Source organism: Watersipora subatra, chromosome 6, assembly GCF_963576615.1.
Source record: "Watersipora subatra chromosome 6, tzWatSuba1.1, whole genome shotgun sequence".
Taxonomy (NCBI): Eukaryota; Metazoa; Bryozoa; class Gymnolaemata; order Cheilostomatida; family Watersiporidae; genus Watersipora; species Watersipora subatra.
Window position 1 is genome coordinate 1,488,522 of NC_088713.1, and position 21,220 is coordinate 1,509,741.

General features: G+C 35.4%; 1 protein-coding gene across 1 annotated transcript; it reads left to right on the plus strand.

The window, feature by feature from the left end:
* The first annotated feature begins 8,228 nt into the window (after window positions 1-8,228).
* On the plus strand, window positions 8,229-19,604 carry LOC137398848 (uncharacterized). The gene is made up of 6 exons (XM_068085021.1): window positions 8,229-11,295; window positions 11,427-13,505; window positions 13,616-13,977; window positions 14,669-14,739; window positions 19,071-19,147; window positions 19,387-19,604. The coding sequence occupies exons 1-6, from the start codon at window positions 8,229-8,231 to the stop codon at window positions 19,602-19,604; spliced, it is 5,874 nt and encodes a 1,957-aa protein (XP_067941122.1).
* The last annotated feature ends 1,616 nt before the right edge of the window (window positions 19,605-21,220 follow it).

Consider the following 21,220-nt stretch of genomic DNA (forward strand, 5'->3'; position numbering starts at 1 on the left):
AATGATGGATAATAGCAATGCTTTTAACAAACCTGAAAAGCTAAGGTCGTTAGTATAATGACAAACAACAGCACTGCTTCTAGAAAATCTTGAACAATGGTGCCATTCAAAGATAACTCTTGAAAAACCAAAGATACCTATTGATTATCACAGACACAAAGGCAAGCTAACCAAGCCCATCCTAGCATATTTTTTTCTGCTGATCAGTTTTCACAGCTTGATGTAGATTTAATGTACTAGGTTTACACTGTAATTGTAGTTAGCACTTTTAAAAAAGTCTTGGAGAAAGAGAACTGTGTGTATGGGAGAAGACTAATAATATGAGTACAAGAAGTATATTCACAACTCTAATCGAATAACAAAATTAAAACACTCAAGCACTGATTAAAACAGGATAACTTTTGTCATCGGTGATGGTCAGCGCAGAAAAGTCAAAATTTTAGAACAATTTTGGTGAAAGGGGAGCAGTAGGAATCAATATCAATATCAAATCTAAAAGCAACCCTCGAAATAGAAAGTTATGCGCACAGAAGTTTATATTATTTCTGTGTGAATAAAAAATTCTACACCATTTGAGATACTCATAGTCAGTAATTAATTACTGGTAAAATTAAAACACATTCTCTTGTCTTTGCTTTTTTTTATGTTCATTTGGCAAATTTTTTCCAAGTAAAAAGTAAAGGATAGAAGAGCTTTACCCAAGATAAAACATTTTGGAACATCAAATAATGTTTTATACCTAAAAGAAGCAACAAGCCAGCATTGAAAGCATTCTAAAAAATTTCAGGTTTTTGTAATCATTGAAGTGAAGGAGACTTCAAGTCATGTTCAAGCCATAGAATTAGAAAAAGACTCTACAACATTTGGCTTATGCTCCATGATTTACAATAAATAGCTCTTTGACTCGTTAGCAATGTTTCTAGATGAAGAAAACTTGATGGGTGATTTGGAACTTTTTATTTTTCCTAAACATCATCCATTAGTAAGGAAGAAATCCAATTTAGATCCTCCTCAAAGTTTAAAGTTTCTGACAAAACCTGGATTTATTGAAGGACTCTTTTCCTTAAATGCAAATCAATAAACTGGGAAAAACCCTACAAAAGATTCACCTTTACAAAGTTTTCTTAACTGTTCTTTTAGCCATTTAGTATTTTATCCCAAATCCCTTAGCAAAGTTTAAAATTAGTGAAATTTTGAAATTGTCTTTTCGTTGATAGCATTTATTTAAAGAACATAATTGATAGGTTAGTTTGTTTCTTAAAACTTTGGTATTTCTATTGCCATGAACTTTTGGCCATGGATGAGGGTGTTACAGAAGAAATATTACTGCTCCTTTGTTGATCATATGCTTTGTTAATATCCGTATTGACCAATAGCTAAAAGAAGCCTCTGATATACTGCCCTAAGCAAGCAAAACGCCTTATCTGACCATTTTTTTTTCAAAATTCACTTTTTTGTGCTTATATGTAAGTTAGGTTGAGATCTAACATGTCCCGAAATTTTATATATTTGAGACCACCAGAAATAGCACCTTTCACTATGTGCAAAACACTCCATCCACATTTACCACACATAAAGTGAGAATCAAAACGCCTTATCTGCAGATGGGTGTTTTGATTGGCCTGAACATACACAAAGTTGTGCATGATAAGCAGCATTATGTAACCACATATTATATAAACAAATTGAAGCAAAACTGAAGCAGACATATTTGGTTGTTTCTAAGGCAGCTTTAACAAGCTAGTGCACTTCTAAGTGCTTTTTTATCATAAAATATGTATTATGACAACTGATGTGAAATTAATTTTAATTACATGTCCATGGAAAGGTTTTGCTTTCTTAAAACACTGACATTATTGCACTCAATTGTTTGTTTTAAATTATTTTCATTAAAAGCGTTTGATCATGTTAAAAATACTATTTTACTTGCTCCTTTCATTTCATAACATCAGGTTCTAATGAGACTTAGATGTTTGATCATGTCATAACTTTTGAGCTGAAGGATGGCTATCACAGGACTTTAGTCCACAATTTCAACATTTATTCTTTTGGTGACTAGTGGCAGTTTAATATCATGATTGAAACTTGCAATCATTTGATAATCTAGTCATAGCACTGGCCTTTTGGCAAGCTAACAATGAGAAACCAGTTCAATTAAGCAATAAAAACACCCTATCTGCTGTGATAGGGCGTTTTGATTGCCTAGTGTCAGCATAGTAAATTTTCAATTTAGGTAATAAAACACCCAATCAAACACCCTAACTGAAATAACTCATTTGATTTGGAAATTTTACCAAAAAAACTTCTAGTAAAGATTGTTGGATATCTCACCATAATAAATCAGAAAAGTAATTGAAATACTGCTAATACTGATGCCAGGCTTTACCAAAAGGCGTTTGTGCTTGTGCTGAACAATTTACAAAGATCAAGATAGAGCGTTTTGCTTGCTCAGGGCAGAATAGGTTGTGATTCTTTCTAAAAAATAGTTGGTAAACATTAAAATGGCTATATCTCAAGTTTAAACCATTTGACATTGATAATTCTTTCAGGTATTCAATTATGTTCCTGGCTATGTCCTGTTGTATTCTATCAGCAGAGATTTCAACGTGTGTAAACCCCAATGATAATGTTAGGTCAGGTATAGATCGGTGCCAGACATGGAGCTTGCTATTGTTTGACGCAAGTTATCATAGTCTGTGTTAAGATTGTAAGCTTTTGGCGATTATCTGAGATCTCCTTATGCCAAGTTCTCATTGTATTGGTAGTACAATGGGCAGGTTGGAACTGGAAATAGGTTTGTAATGGTGATCTTCTCATCTTCGGAAGTTATATATGTTGTTTCTGTAAGAATCTGTTAAGAAGGTTGACGTAGCTCGCTACTCTCTTCATGTCTATCTGTAAATAGCTGATTCTAAATATATCAATTTATTAGGCCAAATCACATTGCTGGCATCATACTCACTAAGTATAGGTGAAGTGCTTTAATAGTAGGCCTACCTAATAATTGTTGGAATATGGCTAGCATGGTATTTTATAAGTAAATGAACCGTGGTTTCATAGAATTCAACATGCATTAGTACAATGTTATCACGTTATATTGTAAATATAGGCACATTATTGTCAAAAGAGCAGCACCGGAAAGAATTACCTGCTTGTTCTTAAACACAACACACTGAGTTTTTTTCGCATCATATAGATCTAAGTCTATTTCACTATTCTTCATTTATTACTGACATTAACTGCCAAGTTTTATTAATATGCAGCAGCAACGACATATGATAGCATATGATATCATAGCGATATGTATAATAACAACATAGATAGCAACAACAAAAAATATTACAACAAGCTTAGACTAAAACTATAGGAACTAGGCATACATTTTACAATGTTTCCATTATTAACAATGTCTAACAATTAATTTTAATATCCCAATTATGTCCTACATTGTTGTACACAGAGTAGACAGATCATTAGAAGTGTAATGGGGTTTAATCATAACAAACCTACATATATGTGCAGGATGTTGTGTTAGATAAGTTGAGTCATGGAGGTATCAGAATAGTGAGAGGTTAGATTTACTTAATATGCAATGCTGCCAAAGCTGATCCACTTAGTGTTAACAAATTGGGAGTTGTCAACTTTTGTTTCACAGTCATAGGGTCGAGTTTTTTGTGAAACCAATCAATACTATAACAAAGCCTTGTCCACTCAAAGCCACAGCCAGAGCACTAAGAAAAAAATGGTTTAAGAAGGAATTAAACTGGAAAGTCTAGATTTACAGTACAGCGCTCAAAATTATATGCCAATAAATTACCCTGTCATATAAGTTCATATAGGTGCGTAAACAAAAGGAAATTATTATTTGCTTTTGTTGAGCCAATAAAATATGTTAGTCAACTATTCTGACACTAGTTTGGTTTTGCAAATTTCTTTCTTTTTTCATTTTTATTGATTACCTAATTTATTGTTACCAATGACCTGACATGCAAGACTCCCTGCGGCTATGAACTTTTCCTAATTTTAGGTTCATGGAATTTGGGTAATTTTTATTCAAGTTTACTACTACTGAGACTATTATTTATGTTTTATTGTTGACTGGTTAAATTTCTAGCAAAACCAAGTAAAAGAAGATTTAAATAATAGATACACAATGATTCTTTCAAGGGTTACAATAAAAAGTCAACAGATACTGATACAATCAAATTGAACTGATAAACCCGAATAAACATCACTGATATGTTGAACCAATGATAACAAAGAGTGAATAGAAATGGATATACAAAAGGTTACTCTTGTTGCAGAAGCTATTCACCTAGGATGCTCGCTTTTTTTGTAGCTAATATTGTCACAAAAAGTTGATCAATGAAATATCGAAACTAAATACATCATTGAAGTGCACAAGGGTAGTGTGTCTGACCAAACAGAGAGATAACGTAAATGTAATTCATACACAAAAATGCCTATGCAAACATTTTTTAGCTTTAAAATATTTAGCAATTACCCTGTGCAATGACGGCAAACTAAAAATTGAAACTGTGTTATTACAGTTGCACTGTAACAGAACACTTGAAAATTGAAAAGGAACAATAGAAAATTACAAATGAAAATAAATAACAAACTGGTTTTGAGATGGCTTTAAAAAAAATCCAACGGAGGAAAGTTATAATAATAATTCACAATAGCAATTACATGTTTATATTTAATTGCATCAACAATTCTATAGATCAGCTAATAAGAACAGTTTAGCATCATGGTTAGGTTGGCTAGTTTGCATACTGAGAGTTTTACAGATACACACACAGACACATGAAATTTAGTCCCATCACTGCAATTGCCTTTATACTTAAAAAAGTCAATTGTAATTCTGGAACTGGCATTTAAAATAGCCTGGTTAACAAAAAACTTTTTGCAAGCAGATTACCAAGATGCATTTGACAAAGGACAGAATATTTCTAGAGCAATATATTTCCTTTGTCCTACTTCTGAATAAAGAGTGGATAACATACACGTGTGATTTTTGCAATGTTTCTGGTTGATATATCATGGATAGTAGAACGGATTGTAGTATTAACACCAATAGAAGATGAAATGAGTATGTTCATAAATTTGGATGTCCCAAATCCAATTACTACATAGGTAACAGCTGTTAAATCATCCATAAACATTTCATCCTTGCCTTATGTTTATTCATTTAATTTGCAGTTAAACTGAGGTCTCTCACAGCCTAACTGGTGGTAAACTCTTGTTTCTATTTTGATAATAATATTTTACAATTACGTAAAACATTAGTTTCGCTTTGATTTAGTTTTACTTAGTTTTTATTTACTTTGTTTGGCAATAATAGTCAAATATAGCATCACTAGATGCAAAAAATGCTATTAATGTGTATTCATCAATGCAAAGTTACATAAATTAACATCCAAGTTTCTACATATTAAAGTTTGATTAATTTTTTAATTTTTCCATACGGCAGGCAACAACTTACAACATACTTAAATAATAGCAATGAGCCTGTTAGGTAAACTAGATAGTACAAACATGTGTTTATTTGTTTCTAATAGGTTTACACTTAATCTATCATCTGACTCAAATAAACCAAAAGTTGAGTGTTTATATAGAAGCACATGATGGTGAATAAAGGACTGCCAATTACTACTCAGAGTTTCACGTAGATGATGCTGAAGGGGATTACAAACTTCATGTAAGTGTATTTGACTAGGTAGTGCATTCCCTTCGCAAATACCAGTTGATTGGCTAAAATATGTAGTATAAAAAATCATAATTAATAGACTCGTATGCTACTACATTTTATTATATACAAACAATATTATGTAAGTTACTATAGTTTATGATATAAGTAATTATATTAAATAAAGTATTTATATTATGTATATATAAATAACTAATGCAATTGTTTTTCTGTCGACTGCATTATTTATTGTTTTGATGATACATTTAAAAAAATTCTTAATCCGATATGTTATTGCTACCTAGTTGCATCACAAAAAAATGACTAAAAGTATGTTAGTATGTAAAACTGTATAGACATGTTATGTACACCTGATATTCTGTATTAACATTATGACATAGGAAATTAGGGTTGACCAGAATTTGTCCTAAGTTAAAATATGTAACTATCACAGGAATAAGGTTAGCCTGCAGCATATATATATTACCTAAACAGTATTTACAAGTTAGTTACATCAACAAGCTATAGAGACCACTATCAAACTACTGTGTTTAACCCAGCTGTTGTTGTTATTTTATCAGATACTTACATCTACTTATAATAAATATACTACAGTAAATATACTTTACCTAATATATTTATACTAAGTATATATACTAAGTATATATAGTAATATACTTAGTATATTAGTATATAAATATACTAATATACTAAGATGAAGTATTAGTATATTTATATATTATTATAAATATACTTATTGATCTGCTATGTTTAGCATGAGAAAATTGGTGAGTAAATATGTAGCAAAGATCTATGAACTTACAAAGTTTGAGAACACAGTATTAGACCTAGATTGTGATAAACTAAAGATTGTTCACAATGATTACTTTTTGCGCTCTAATTTGGAGATTTTTGTTCGAACAATTCAATAAGATCTACAATTAATTGAGACAATCCTGTTCATTTATGAGAAATTAGATTTCTGCTTCTACTGTGATAAACCATTTAAGCAATTTCCTGTAAATAAGATCAAGCAAACCTACTGCTTCCGCAATTAGATTTTAAGGTCTGAAATTACATACTGTTACTATTGAAGTTTACATTTGTTACCCAAAAATATTTGAAATTAAAGTTTAAACATTTGCAACAACAATAATTGTAAGGATTATGTGTACTTCCTATGCAGTTTATAAAATGTTAGATACAATTTTTGCTTGTTTCAGCCTTCAGGCTGCCTTGGTAGTATATCAGTTACTGATGGCTTGATTTGAATTCGGTGGGCTGCCGTGTGATCGGTTTGCGTTTGTGGGGCCATTTCTGTCAGCCAATGACGCGATATCTGTGTTGATGGCATGCGGTTTTTGTAACTTGCTTCTAGCCGGTCACGCAGTCAGCCAGTTTAGTAAAATTGATCCAGTCTTAATGTTGTAAGCAAATCACTGGAGCTTGTTTTATAATCAAATGAAACTACAGGATGCAAAAGGTATTTACCACTGTTCCCTATTATAATATGTATCAATTTGTATCATGTCTTTTCTGTCAAATAATGTTACATTGTGTTACACTTGCTAATTAAGACTGCGTCGTTCTATTTTTTAGTTGTACTGTTTTATTTTAGACTTCACGGTTGTCGTGCGGTGTCATTAAAGTAAAGATAAATAAAGTTGACACTTACATTGAACCAGTAAAGTTCGTAACCTCAAAAGGAATCTAATAGTCAAAAGTCTAGCAATGCTCCCACATTGCTAAAGTGAAGTCTTTCTCCGCTAAAGATTGGAGCAAAGATTAAAGTTCGTTTAAGAGTTATGCAATCCGTTTGCAACAAAGTCATTCAACAGAACTGAAGTCTACAGTTAATCTACCAAGTAACCGAGAGCTAAAAGAATATCAGCCAACTAAGTTACAGAGACACAACCCCATTCGTTACATTCGCTAAGGAAATACCCAGAGACAATTAACTTTATTATTCCTTAACATTTTCGACCCCAAGGCTATTATCGGCTAAACAATTCCAAGTCAACGAACATAGGTCAACATCACAGCTAAGTAAACGCGTTGTGCTTTTGTTTGTGTCATCATACTGTATGGTCTGGTCAAACTGTATACGCGTGTATTCAATATTCACTGTTGTTCATTGCTAACTAGAAAGGAATACTGCTCTAGTTAATTCTGGATAAATTATATTAAAAGGTTTACAGTTTTAGCATACCTTTCCTCCATAGCCTTTTTGTAAAAATAACTTTTGCTTTCACACCGTTTTTCTTTTCATCTGTTTGTAAACTAAACTGGCTGACTGTGTGTATAATTCAAGGCAGTGGAAATTCCTAATACTTTGTTTTCACTGGTATCGCGCGTCATTTTGGCTGACAGACTGGTCCCCTGCACATCCAGTCTCACTGCTGTTCACGTTTGGGTGTTAGCTTGCAGTTTTGGTTTGCTTTCACCGGGTAGCTAGGCTTTGAAGCTCACTAGAGCATAGACATATAGCCTTAGTGGTTTCATATTTTACTGTATGCCTTATTTTTGACCGTCAATAATGTCAGAGAGCGAATCAGAGCCTGCTGAAAGCCAATCAGCAGATGCTGATTTAGCAAATGACAGTATACTTTCTGCGTCTAATGCTGTACATAGCCCAGTTTCTGAGAGTGTCTCAAACATTGAGGTTAGTGTTAGGAAATCAACTAGAACCAAAACGCTAAGCAGTGTGGCCAAACAAAACAAGTGCTTGGAATTAAATACTGCTCTGTACAAGCAGATTAACAAGGCCCAAATGTATTTTGACACTGTATATAACAATTTTGAGCAGCTCACAGGGCTTGATGTTGCAAATAACACACTCGAAACAGTTGATGCAGCTGTACAATATGTCAATGAGCTGTATGATGAGTTATATGAACTTTCTGATAATAAAGTTGATTTGTCCATCTCAAAACAATTTGATGAATATATGGAAGAAGTTTCTGTACTAAAAGACCAAGTAAATGGCAGAATAAAGCTATTAATGGATACCAAGGCTGAAGAAATAGCAGAAGAGCAAGAGATCACAAGACTGGAAGAATCAATAGCGAAAATGAAGGAAGAATTGGAAGAACAGAATAGAATCTATGAAAGCAGGAAAGCTGACAGAGCAGCAATACAACGGAGGGCCTTCAGCCACCCCAAAGAGTTGTCCACTTCGGTAGGCTCTCAACGGAGAAGTTCTGTTCTGGATCCCCAAAGGGATAACTCTGAGGAAGTTTTCTCACATAAGCGAAACTCACAGTTACATAGTTTAGCTTTCGAACAACAAAGGAATAACTTCGATGAAGTTTTGTCGCATCAACCACCTCAACTTACACCTATACAAGGAGCTACAGTCACCAATCAAGATGGAAGGATGCCCATTCAAAGACAAGATGATGGCATGAGTGCTGTAAGGGAGTTGACACAAAGTCTGGTAACTGCTATGAAGGCAACCAAGCGTTCAACACCAGCACCAACAATCTATGACGGCAATCCTATCAACTTCCAAGATTGGGAACAGGATTTCGAGGCCTACATTGAGTCAGAGGGACTTGTTGGAAAAGAACCACTTCGATATTTGAAAAAATTTGTGACGGGTAAAGCAAAAGATGCTATCAGTGGGCATTTGATGACCAACACAGAAGCTGCATACAAAGCAGCAAGATGTGACCTAAAAGAGAGGTTTGAAAGTAAGCATACTGTTAACAGAGCACTGCGAAAAAAGCTTGATGAATGGCCGCGAGTAGGTGCAAACGACGCGAAAGCGCTACGGGATTACGCTGATTTTCTGTCACACTTGAGGGCAGCAATGTCAGATGTTCCGGAGCTACAGTCCCTTGATCTTAGTCAAGAAAATGAAAAAATGGCTGCAAAACATTCAGACTGGATGATCAGGAACTGGGCAAGAAAAGTAAAAGAGCGCAGGCAAGATGAGTACCGCTACCCCACATTTGCAGAGTTCGTACATTTCGTGGTAGATCAAGCAGAAGTAATGGACGAACCTCTAATGAAAAATTTGGGTGGGAATAGAGATAACCCACGCAAACAGAAAGCAGCACCTAGCTCCAACACTAAAGTTTTCACTACTACATTGTCAGCTAAGGAGAAAGAGCAATGTAAACATTGCAAGAAAATTCACCTCACATCTGAGTGTTTTTCCCTAGCTAAGTTATCTGATGAAAATAAAGATGCGTTTGTGAAAGGAAACAGGTTGTGCTATGGATGTTTAGACACAGGTCATCAATCGAAGCAGTGTCCTCAAAAGGCTACCTGTAAGAGCTGCACTAAACGGCATCCAACTGTATTCCATAAGAATCAGTTCAAATGGAAACCTAGGAAGTTCGCTGTTAATCCACCAGAGAAAGAAGAAACAAAATTGGTAGAGAAAGGAGCGCTTCCAAAGGAAGAAACAAGGAAACTAACTACAAAGACAACTAGGGCTGGAAAGATGATGCTAAGCATGGTTATACCTGTGTACGTATCAACCTTACAAAATCCTTCTGAAGAAACCCTCATTTACGCTATGCTGGACACACAATCCGATTCGTCCTATCTCAGTAAAGAAATCGCTCACATTGTTAAGCCAGCTTATTCTACCGAAACAGTAACTATTAGCACCCTTACGGGTGAAATTACAGATTGGGTGAAAAGGTACAGCAATTTGCGAATCCGGGGTTACCAGCAGATTGAGTCTACAACCCTAGAAGCGTATGAATGGAGCGAGCTTTTGTATAGTGATCAACAAATACCCAACAGTGTCAATGTTCAACATCTACCCCATCTCAAAGAACACGCCCATAAACTGCCACCTCCTTTAGAGATACCAATGGGTATGTTGATAGGCGCAGACTGTGTAAAAGCTTTTGAGCCTCTGGAATGTATACCAGGAGACAAGGGACAACCATTTGCGCAACGAACCATTCTGGGATGGACAGTTTTAGGTGGGAAAGAACAGCTAACAACAGTTGAAGGCAAACTGAATCAAAAGACTAAAGTCAACGCCACATCAGTGTGCTTTAAGGATCGTGATGAAACCACATTGATCTCACAAAAAGACATGAAATTCATGAATATAATGCATGAAGAGGCTCTCATCAAAGAAAATGGATCATATGAGATGCTACTGCCATTTAGACAACGACCGATCATGCCCAACAACAAAGTGCAGGCCGAAAAAAGGCTGATGGGTTTGAAGAAGAAGTTTGGTACAAATGAAACATTCCGCAAGGAATACACAACTTTCATGGCTGATTTGATAGAAAAGGGTCATGCTGAAGAGGTTCTTTCATCAGGAAAAGAAATCCGTACAGGCGAAGTGTGGTACATCCCCCATTTTGCCGTTGTGCATCCGAAGAAAAACAAGTTAAGAGTGGTCTTCGACTGCAGCGCAAAGTTCGACGGCACATCACTGAACGATCTCCTACTGCAGGGCCCAAATCTTTTTAACAACATGCTGGGAATATTGTTAAGATTTAGAGAAGAGCCTGTGGCAATAGCATGCAACGTTGAGAGGATGTTCTATAACTTCCAAGTCAACGCAGATGATAGAAACTACTTGCGATTCCTTTGGTTTGGAAACAGCGGAGAGATAAAACAGTATCGTATGACAGTCCACTTGTTTGGGGCTACTTCATCGCCAGCAGTGGCAACCTATGGCCTTCAAACACTAGCAGAAAGTCATAAAAAACCTACCCTACGGCTTCTCAATTTATTCAAAAAAACTTTTACGTAGACGACGGCATTACAAGCGTACCTACAGTGGAAGAAGCGCTTGAGCACATTGAAAGTTCGCGAAAACTTTGTCAAAAGGGAAACTTGAGACTGCACAAATTTGTTTCAAATAATGCACAAGTACTGAAAGGAATACCTGAATCAGAGAGATCAGTCAAAGATGTAGATTTGTACAATGGATGCTTCCTCACTCAAAGAACACTAGGCCTAGAATGGGAGATGAAAGAAGATGTATTGAAATTTACAGCCAAGGAGTTTCAACCAAAGCCTATGACACGGAGAGGAGTGCTGTCAACTGTAAGCATGCAGCTATATGACCCGTTAGGTTTTTTGGCTCCATTCTCTCTAAAGGGAAAGAATATCTTGCAGAAAATCAACAAAGTAGATGACGACTGGAACAAAGAGATTCCACCTGGTCTGATTCAGCCATGGAAAAAATGGGTGAAGGAGCTAGGCAACCTAGATGATGTGCTTATACCACGATGCATCAAACCGGCTGACTTTGGACCCACTGCACAAGCAGAGCTTCACCACTTTTGTGATGCAAGCTTTAGTGGGATAGGAGCTTGTTCTTATATGAGATTGATAGATATAAATGGTAATGTGCACACATGTTTGCTTTTGGCAAAATCCAGAGTTGTTCCTAGTAAAGGCATCATTACAGTGCCATGCTTGGAGCTGCAAGGTGCAGTTGTGGCCACTCAGCTGCACTCTATTCTGAAAAAAGAGCTCAATATCAAAGTTAACCAAGAGCATTTCTGGACGGACTCAGAGATTGTTCTAGCATACCTATCTAATGAGAAGAAGAAGTTTCATGTTTATGTGGCGAATAGAGTGCGTGAAATAAAGATGACAACTAAAGCTGAACGATGGCACCATGTTAGCAGCTCTGAAAATCCCGCTGACATCGCCTCGAGGGGCCTAGATTGCAGTAAGCTACCAAATTCTATGTGGTTTACTGGACCCACGTTTCTCATGCAGCGTAACATACAGAGTAGACTGCAAAATGACCGCAAATTAGCCAAGTGTATCGCAGACGATGACCCTGAGGTAAAAAAAATAAAAGAGGTCAAGTTGACCAAAACTCAGTGTAGTACGGCAATATATGACAAACTCCCCAAGTTCAGCAGCCTAAAAAGACTAATAACGTCTTTCGCATATCTGCAACAGATTGCACGGAAGAAATCATGGAGTGCGATCTCCACCCCCACAGTGACACAGCTGGAAGATGCAAAGCATTTGGTCATAAAGATTACACAAAGAAAGCACTTCTGGACAGAATTGGATGCACTACATAAAGGACAAACACTACCCGCCGCTAGTAGCATTATCGGTCTCAATCCTTACATTGACAAGGAAGGCATACTTCGGATTGGTGGGAGGGCCACAAAATCAACAACTCTAAGATTTGAAGAAAAGCATCCTATAATTGTTCCTAAGAATTGTCATCTAGCCAAGTTACTCATTAGAGACGTCCATAACAAAGCTCACCTAGGCATGGGTTACACCCTCAACATGGTGAGACAAAGTGGGTACTGGGTGATCTCAGGCACAAGGATAACCAAAGACATTGTAAAAAATTGTGTGGTGTGCAAAAAGTTGAGAGGAAGCTTCGTGCAGCAGCAGATGGGCGAATTACCAGAAGATAGACTACAACAAACACCGCCTTTCACTATGACTGGAATCGACTGTTTTGGGACTTTCACGGTAAAAGAACGGCGTACAATGCTCAAGCGTTATGGCTTGCTGTTCACTTGCCTCTATAGTCAAGCCATACACATTGAAGTGGTTGATGATCTCACCACAGACGCATTCATAAATGCCCTTAGATGTTTCCTAGCTATCAGAGGCTCTGTCAAGAGAATATACTGCGATCACGGCACAGATTTTATTGGAGGAATAAATGAGATGAACAGACAGTTCACAACAATGACTAATGAGGAAGTAAAAAGGTATCTCATCAACAGACGTATAGAGTTCATCACCACAACTCCTACAGCTAGTCACCAAGGTGGAGTGTGGGAGCGCCAGATCAGAACTGTGCGTTCCGTGTTAAATCAAGCCATGTCGAAATATCAAGGTCAAATAGACACAGCATCACTCAGAACGATCCTTTTCGAAGTTGCATCTCTACCATGCACCTCAACAATCACGAAGAGGTGCCACTGATTCCAAATGCATTACTGACAGGAAAAGTTGAGTCAACACCTCCCCCTCCTGGAGACTTTGACAGTGAGGAAAGGTATTGCAAATGTCGATGGAAAAAGGTTCAGGCCATTGCTGAAGATTTCTGGAACTGCTGGAAGGTGGAATATTTGGACAACGTAACAAAGCGACAGAAATGGACAACATCACAAGGTAATTTGAAAGTAGGAGACATAGTTATGATTGTGGAATCAGATCAGCCAAGGAACAGTTGGAGACTGGCAGTTATCGAAGAAGTTTTTCATGGACAAGACGGTCTCGTAAGAAAGGCAACGGTAAAGGTAGCCACAAAAATGTTGGATGGCAAAGGCAAACCTATAGAGAAATCTACTGTGCTTCAGAGACCAGTACAGAAACTGGTTAAACTTTTGTAAATATTTGGTTATGTATAATGCAGCTTACGCATGCTGTGTTTAGTTTGTTTTCATACTCATGTATGCTGTGTATATTATTTTAGCTTTTGTGCTTCTAATTATCAATGTATGCACAACTTGGTTCCTGTCCTGTCATATAGAGTAGGTAAACGCCTCAGCGTACCTTGTAACTTTTGAAATTTATAGTGTAAATTTGGTGGGAGTGTAAGGATTATGTGTACTTCCTATGCAGTTTATAAAATGTTAGATACAATTTTTGCTTGTTTCAGCCTTCAGGCTGCCTTGGTAGTATATCAGTTACTGATGGCTTGATTTGAATTCGGTGGGCTACCGTGTGATTGGTTTGCATTTGTGGGGCTATTTCTGTCAGCCAATGACGCGATATCTGTGTTGATGGCATGCGGTTTTTGTAACTTGCTTCTAGCCGGTCACGCAGTCAGCCAGTTTAGTAAAATTGATCCAGTCTTAATGTTGTAAGCAAATCACTGGAGCTTGTTTTATAATCAAATGAAACTACAGGAGGCAAAAGGTATTTACCACTGTTCCCTATTATAATATGTATCAATTTGTATCATTTCTTTTCTGTCAAATAATGTTACATTGTGTTACACTTGCTAATTAAGACTGCTTCGTTCTATTTTTTAGTTGTACTGTGTTATTTTAGACTTCACGGTTGTCGTGTGGTGTCATTAAAGTAAAGATAAATAAAGTTGACACTTACATTGAACGAGTAAAGTTCGTAACCTCAAAAGGAATCTAATAGTCAAAAGTCTAGCAATGCTCCCACTTTAATAATAATAATAAATAAAACTAAGAAAGCAGGTTAATTGATACCGATAGAGCATCATAGAGCCCTGACAAAGTCGCTACACTCCATACACATTTATTCAGCAGCCAGGTACTGACAAAGAAACTTTCTGAGAAGTTTAGAGACCATAGCATTGTTCTTACAAAAATACATTTTTACAGAGATTTGCAGATGTTTGAGAGAACTACAAAAAAACCACCAAAATCTGATTTCAGTGTAGTGCTGAATGTTTGGCAGGTTCAGTGAGTTAAAAGTTTACCTTATATCGTGCCATCTGTTTAATCAGTTTTCATTTTACATAGAGCTATCGTTTTACCCTATCCTATAAGTAAAACGCTCAAAATGCTTTCGGTAGCATATTAACACAGCTAGGTATTAAGTACAGTATGCTATGAGCATAGCTAAAAACTGTGCACTACTGATTGTAAAAATACCTAGTTCAGGGTTGTCTACTATTTTGTAAAAAAGTTGATAATTTCTACAAAACAATAAAAACACAAATGCTCAATGTCAAATTTTTTATGTTTGTAACACTCGGTTTTAAGGAATACACATCAAGTAGTGCTTATACTGGAATAATAATAATAATGGTCATTTCTGAGTTTACGTTTTTTACAGAAAACACGATGCATGGGTTGCAATAAATGTTAATAAGGGGTAGCAAAGAGTGTATGAGATTTTATTATTACAAAAGACACTAATATAAACTTACAACATCAAACAATAGTTAGAATTACAAAGTATCTGATGAATCTGAGATGAGATAACCAAAGAACAAATAATAAACATTGTAAACTAACATTTCACACAAATTATCACATTTACTCTCATTAGTATTGCTGACAAGTGTCAAAGAAAAAAGCTTATATTCTGCTTTTAAAGCAGCCAGTACTTTTATTATAATAGAAAAAGACACAAAAAGTTTATTTGGAACACAAAATCACAGTTTAATAGTTCATGTGAGGTAGCGATATTGTTCTGATTACGGTGTCTGTTCAACTGGTTGCACCTTAGAAGTACAGATGCATGTCATCAGACTCTTAACTCTCAATAGATATCCAGGGTTTAAGTAAGCATAGAAACCAATATTAGCTACTCCATAGAGTGTTTGTAGAACCGCGGCAAACTGTGCACTCACATACAATATAATTTTGTGTTCAGCAGAAGCAAGGAAATATATGACTAGGTGCACCAAAAGAGGAACAACAGTAATATAAAACATGACAATAGTACCAGTGATATAGTGTGAGGTTTTTATCAAAACTTTATCTTCTTCTTGCAAAGATCTCTTTTTCATTTTCTTAATTTCCCGAAATACTGCACTGAGCCATACTGTGGTTAATACTATTGGTACCAGTACTTGTAAGGTGAAAAAAACTACGAAAAGAATCCTTTGAACATCGGGAATGTCTGGAGGAAGCTTTCCATTCAAAAAACATGACAAATCTTTAAACACAACTGATACGATCATTGAACTACAAACATTTATGAACCAGATAATAACTACAATTTTTCCAAAGTGATTCAGAACAAAACTATTTTTGTACTGAAAAGGCTTGCAAACTGCGTAGTATTGTTCATAACTCGCTAAAGCAAGAAAAATATATCGACCACATGCAGCAGTCACTGCTACTCCTTGAATGAAAATGCTTGCAGTATAGTAGTGTGGTTGCAATAAACTAGATGGTTGTGGGCTGTACATTGCTATATATACACAACTAGCTACTATGTCTGCAATTGTTAAGTTAATTAGAAGCAAAAAATAGTTTCTTTTGTTCTCTTGGCGCAGTGTCTTAGTAGTGCTGAGTAGATACAAATGCAGAACATTTGCAAGAACGCATATTACGCTCACCGAGGTAGTGACACCAAAAAATGCAGTATGATTGTCTCCTGAACATAATGTTAATAAACTGTCAGATGCATTCATGGTGTACCTTGCAAACTCATAAGGGATTCCCGGGTCACATTCCTACAAAAAACAAGTTTGCTTAATTAATATAATAATTTTAAAAACTATAGTTGATAAGAAGATCAAATAAAGGTAATCGCTGATACAGGCTAAAGATTCAACTAACTGAAATAAAATTAGCGGTCAATTAACTAGCTTACTACTTTGAGGAAAAAATAGTAACTAAAACCAGTAACTGACATATTCACACTATGTACAAGCTATTTGGTTAATTTTTTATTACGTTACAGCTTGTTGTCCAATCTTTCATTTGATTATATTGTTGATTTACATAATAACAAGTGGTAAACCCAAACACTCTTCTTTGGTCGTGAGAACATTTTTGTTGGTAATTCAAATTATGTTTCGTCGGTATTAAACGGATTATAACCATATGTTCAGAGTAAGTTCCATAGTAAGTTCAAAACTTACTGGATAAGAATATTATGTAAAACTAACTGATATTTGCTTTGTGAGTGTAATTTTAATACAGTGTGCCATTTTCGACGTAAAGTGGTCGAAAATTAAAAAACAATTTTTTTTAATTTGTGAAAAGCGCAAGTTAAACTGACATAATTTTGGAGCATAGTTCTATAAAGGTCATTTGGTGGTGTTTTTAAGCTCATTAAGAGTATTTTACCTTGCTAGTATTTGATATGACATCATAAGTCTAGACTGACCTGATAGGATATAATGGGTGTACATTAAACATATTTTATCACTAGAGTGTATCTTTGGTAGAAGACCGAATTTCTAGAAGGTTTGCATTTCAAGTATGTATAATATGTATGGTTGGAGGTTATAAGGAAACGAGTATATGCCATAAATAATATGATGATATGATGATAATAAGTTTCTTAATTTGAAGTAGCATAAACAGAGCGTAATTATCTTTTTTGACAGCTGGTATAAATAAGAAACATAGATGCACTATTGAATAAATTGGGTACCAACAAATGCTTTATCTGATTTTTTTAGGTTAAATTTTTATAAAGAAGTAATTATTGTGTAGAAGTAAACAGAGAATGATTTCAAGATACACATGAAATCATATTTGTATGAATTACAATTTAAATTGACTCGGTTAATCATTGTTTATATAAATAATAGTTGCATGTTACAGAAGAAAACAACATATCAAAAGTGTGTTGTGCAGTAAGCCTTAAGGTACTATTTTTCTGCAGCAGCTGTGGTTGCAATGAGCCCTGCTGACATTATAGAATATTAATTTTTGAGGTTTTTCAATTATTTTAAAGTTTTAAGCTGATGCGATTTTTATTACAATATTTATGTCAGTACATTGCCTACTGCTAAAAGGTTGACAGAGAAAAATATTTGAAAAAGTCAATTTACTTAGAAATAAATTTTGTTTGCTGCCTGGAAGCTTAAAAAACGGTGTTGATAGCCTGGCAGATGTTTTAACAATCATTTACAATTTGAGTTCCCTGCCAACACATTTTTAATTCGCACAGCTGTCAGAGAGACTTTCTTTAATATCATTGTTTTCTATTTAAAACTACGCTAAACATGTAGATACTGAGCTACTATCAGGTACATTTATGTGATCAACTTACAATGCAATACATACAGGAGATGTAACAGCTATTTATGATTATCACTTAAATGGAAAATAAAATAGGAAAACGTTTTAATATGCTTATAGTAAGTTTACTATAAGCATAATAAAACATTAGTACATGTATGCATAAATGCAGATAACCATGCATTAACACCTGCAATTATTACCATTAGTTATATGACTAGCGTTTATAAAGGAATTAGTGACTGCTCATATATTTAGTAATTAAATCCTTTGGTACTAAATTTAATTAAATATTGTTATCAATTATTTATAAGTTATTCTTTACTTAAGAGAGTGATAAGTGTACAATCAATGGAAACTAAAACCAATTTTGATCATGTCTAATTATATATGTCCTTTGATGTTAGGCATTTCCATGATACATTAATACTACTGTCATGGTGGAATATAACGTTGTTGGGCAAAAATATTGACCAAGAACTTTTTGTCATGATGATTTTGGTCCAGGCCTTTTTTATTTACATTAAAAGTAAACAGTTTATTTGTCATTCATGATAATTTATAACTAAAAATTCTTCAAGCGAGAGTAGAAGAGCAAAATTTACCAATAACGTTTACATTTACAAATTAGGAGCAGTAATGTTGTAAAATAATCTCTAAATGTAAGTACCTGATCATTTAAAAACACAACACGGTGAGTTTTACTTGCTTCATGTAGATCTGTCTGTAGATGTCACATTGGGCATGTTACTTTGTATTCATTTCAGTGGCATTCTTGTACAGGAAAGCAAGCCCAGACCACCACTCAAAATTAGGCTCGAGCTAAGCAGGTTGCTTCTCAATGGTAAGCCAGTCCAAATTATTCTATCTACCATTGACCCAATACTAGTCAGCAGGCACCAGTCAGTCGACAGCCATAGGTTTGAGTCTTGGCTATCCTTACATCATAGAAAATTTTGAATCGTAGTAAGGTTTTATTAAAGGATTACAAAATAGTCACCTTGTCCACTAGCTGATACACTTTCTTGAAGTTGGAGAAATACTCAGATTCAATAATTATTTTTATCCTTTATGACAATATAGCTTCACAGAGCTCCACTTATGGGGTGGTTACCTCCTTTGATGGTAGCAGTTCTACACTTGGCCATTATGAGTCTACACCAATACTTAACATCACTAAGACTTTACTTGTTGTAAGCCACAAACCCAAAAGCTTGACCCCTCGCATCAGATTGAGTTATCAGGTCAGGGTTTCCTTTAGCATTAGGCAGAACCAGACATATCAACCTCCCAATGAGTGACCTAAAATAGCTCAAACAAAGAACATGCCCAGTGTTGCATCAGATCACTCAGTATATCGGTGTCCTAACCGAGATTCAAAAGCTCGGTTTTAGAACCAAGATTCAGAATGTAGGTTTTCCGGAGAATAATCTTTGCTCGGAGTAAAAATGCAGAGTTGGTGCATAACGGACCATGCTGCTTCATAGTCTGCTCCAAGATTATACAACGAACTAGAGTACAAGGCAGGCCAGATGACACTTGAACAGAAATCAAATCAAGTTCAGCGTAAACTATTTTTCTGGCAGAAAGTTTAGTCTGACTCCTGTGGTCATCTTTTCTGGAAATGGTTTCAAATGAATGCCAATTACATGGATCTTTTAGTTAGGATCTAGCGATGACAGTGGCCCATTGTCTAAAAAGATGTTGGATTACAACTAGTCACTGAAAAGCCGGTAATTTAGAGAGAAACCTACAAAGCTAAGTTCAAGGTTTGTCTCCCTAGCCAATTCAATGGCTTCTTCTATTGTGGCAATAGAGTGAACAAACCCATCAACAGAGGTGGATTGTTTCAGCAGATTAGATATATGAGGATGGTGATCATCTATTATTTTTGCAGTTTTGTAGAATACTTCAGCACTTATTGCCAAAGCTGATCAATTCCTCAAATTTACTCTGGTGATGATGATATATATATAAATATATACAGTATACGCATTGGCCTATACATATATATATATATATATAAAATTGGAAAGTCAAATAGTTTACTTATCTTTCAGCTACTGTCAGTTTCCTGCTGGCGCATTCTTCAGGCTGTAAGCTTCAACTGGTTGAAGCCAGTTGAAGCTTAAGTTGAGACAATTTTCTTGTCTCAACTTCTCTCCAATTATCTTTTTTTCTCCTGATTTTTTTCTATAACTTTTGCTATTTTTTACCTTAATTTCCCTTAGCGCTTCTTTTATCTCTCATTACTGTGTTTTATAGAAACTGTGGTCCATTGCCTTTTATTTACATGTATTTTAGTTTGTTTGTTTGTTTTATTTCATCAAAAAGTATGAAAACAGAAAAAAAAAGAAAAATAAAAGAAATAATGATGAGGCCCAAACTGCGCAGTAGCATTGCTAGTCAAGGCGCTGGGCCACAAGTTAACAGCAAGCAGCCAGAAACTATTTATTCACCGCTCAACAGGTACAGCTTGAGGGCACGTCTAAAAGTGGACATACTCACAACCCTACGCAGTTCATCAGGCAGGGCGTTCATACCATGGGCGTTAGTGCGTTAGTGGTTTATACCTGTTATATTTGTTACTTTGTTATATCTATTCATTTTACTATGACTATTTATTCAACATGTTGGCATCTTGTCGATTCAATACATTGCTCATTACACGGGCACTTGCACGGGAACCTTTTCATACCATTAGAAGTTTTATGGACCTCAGGCTGTGCATAGAGCCACTAACAAAAAAGCAAGTCGATGCTTGATTAACCATATCAATAGCAACAATTGAAAATGTGTAATCAATACAACTCAACACTCTGTTTGAAAACGTGCTTGTTAGTAGCTGCAGCTAGTTATAGCTGTTTATAAAGCTGACTGTCTCTTTAATTCAGTGTGTGTGTTTTAGATTTTACTC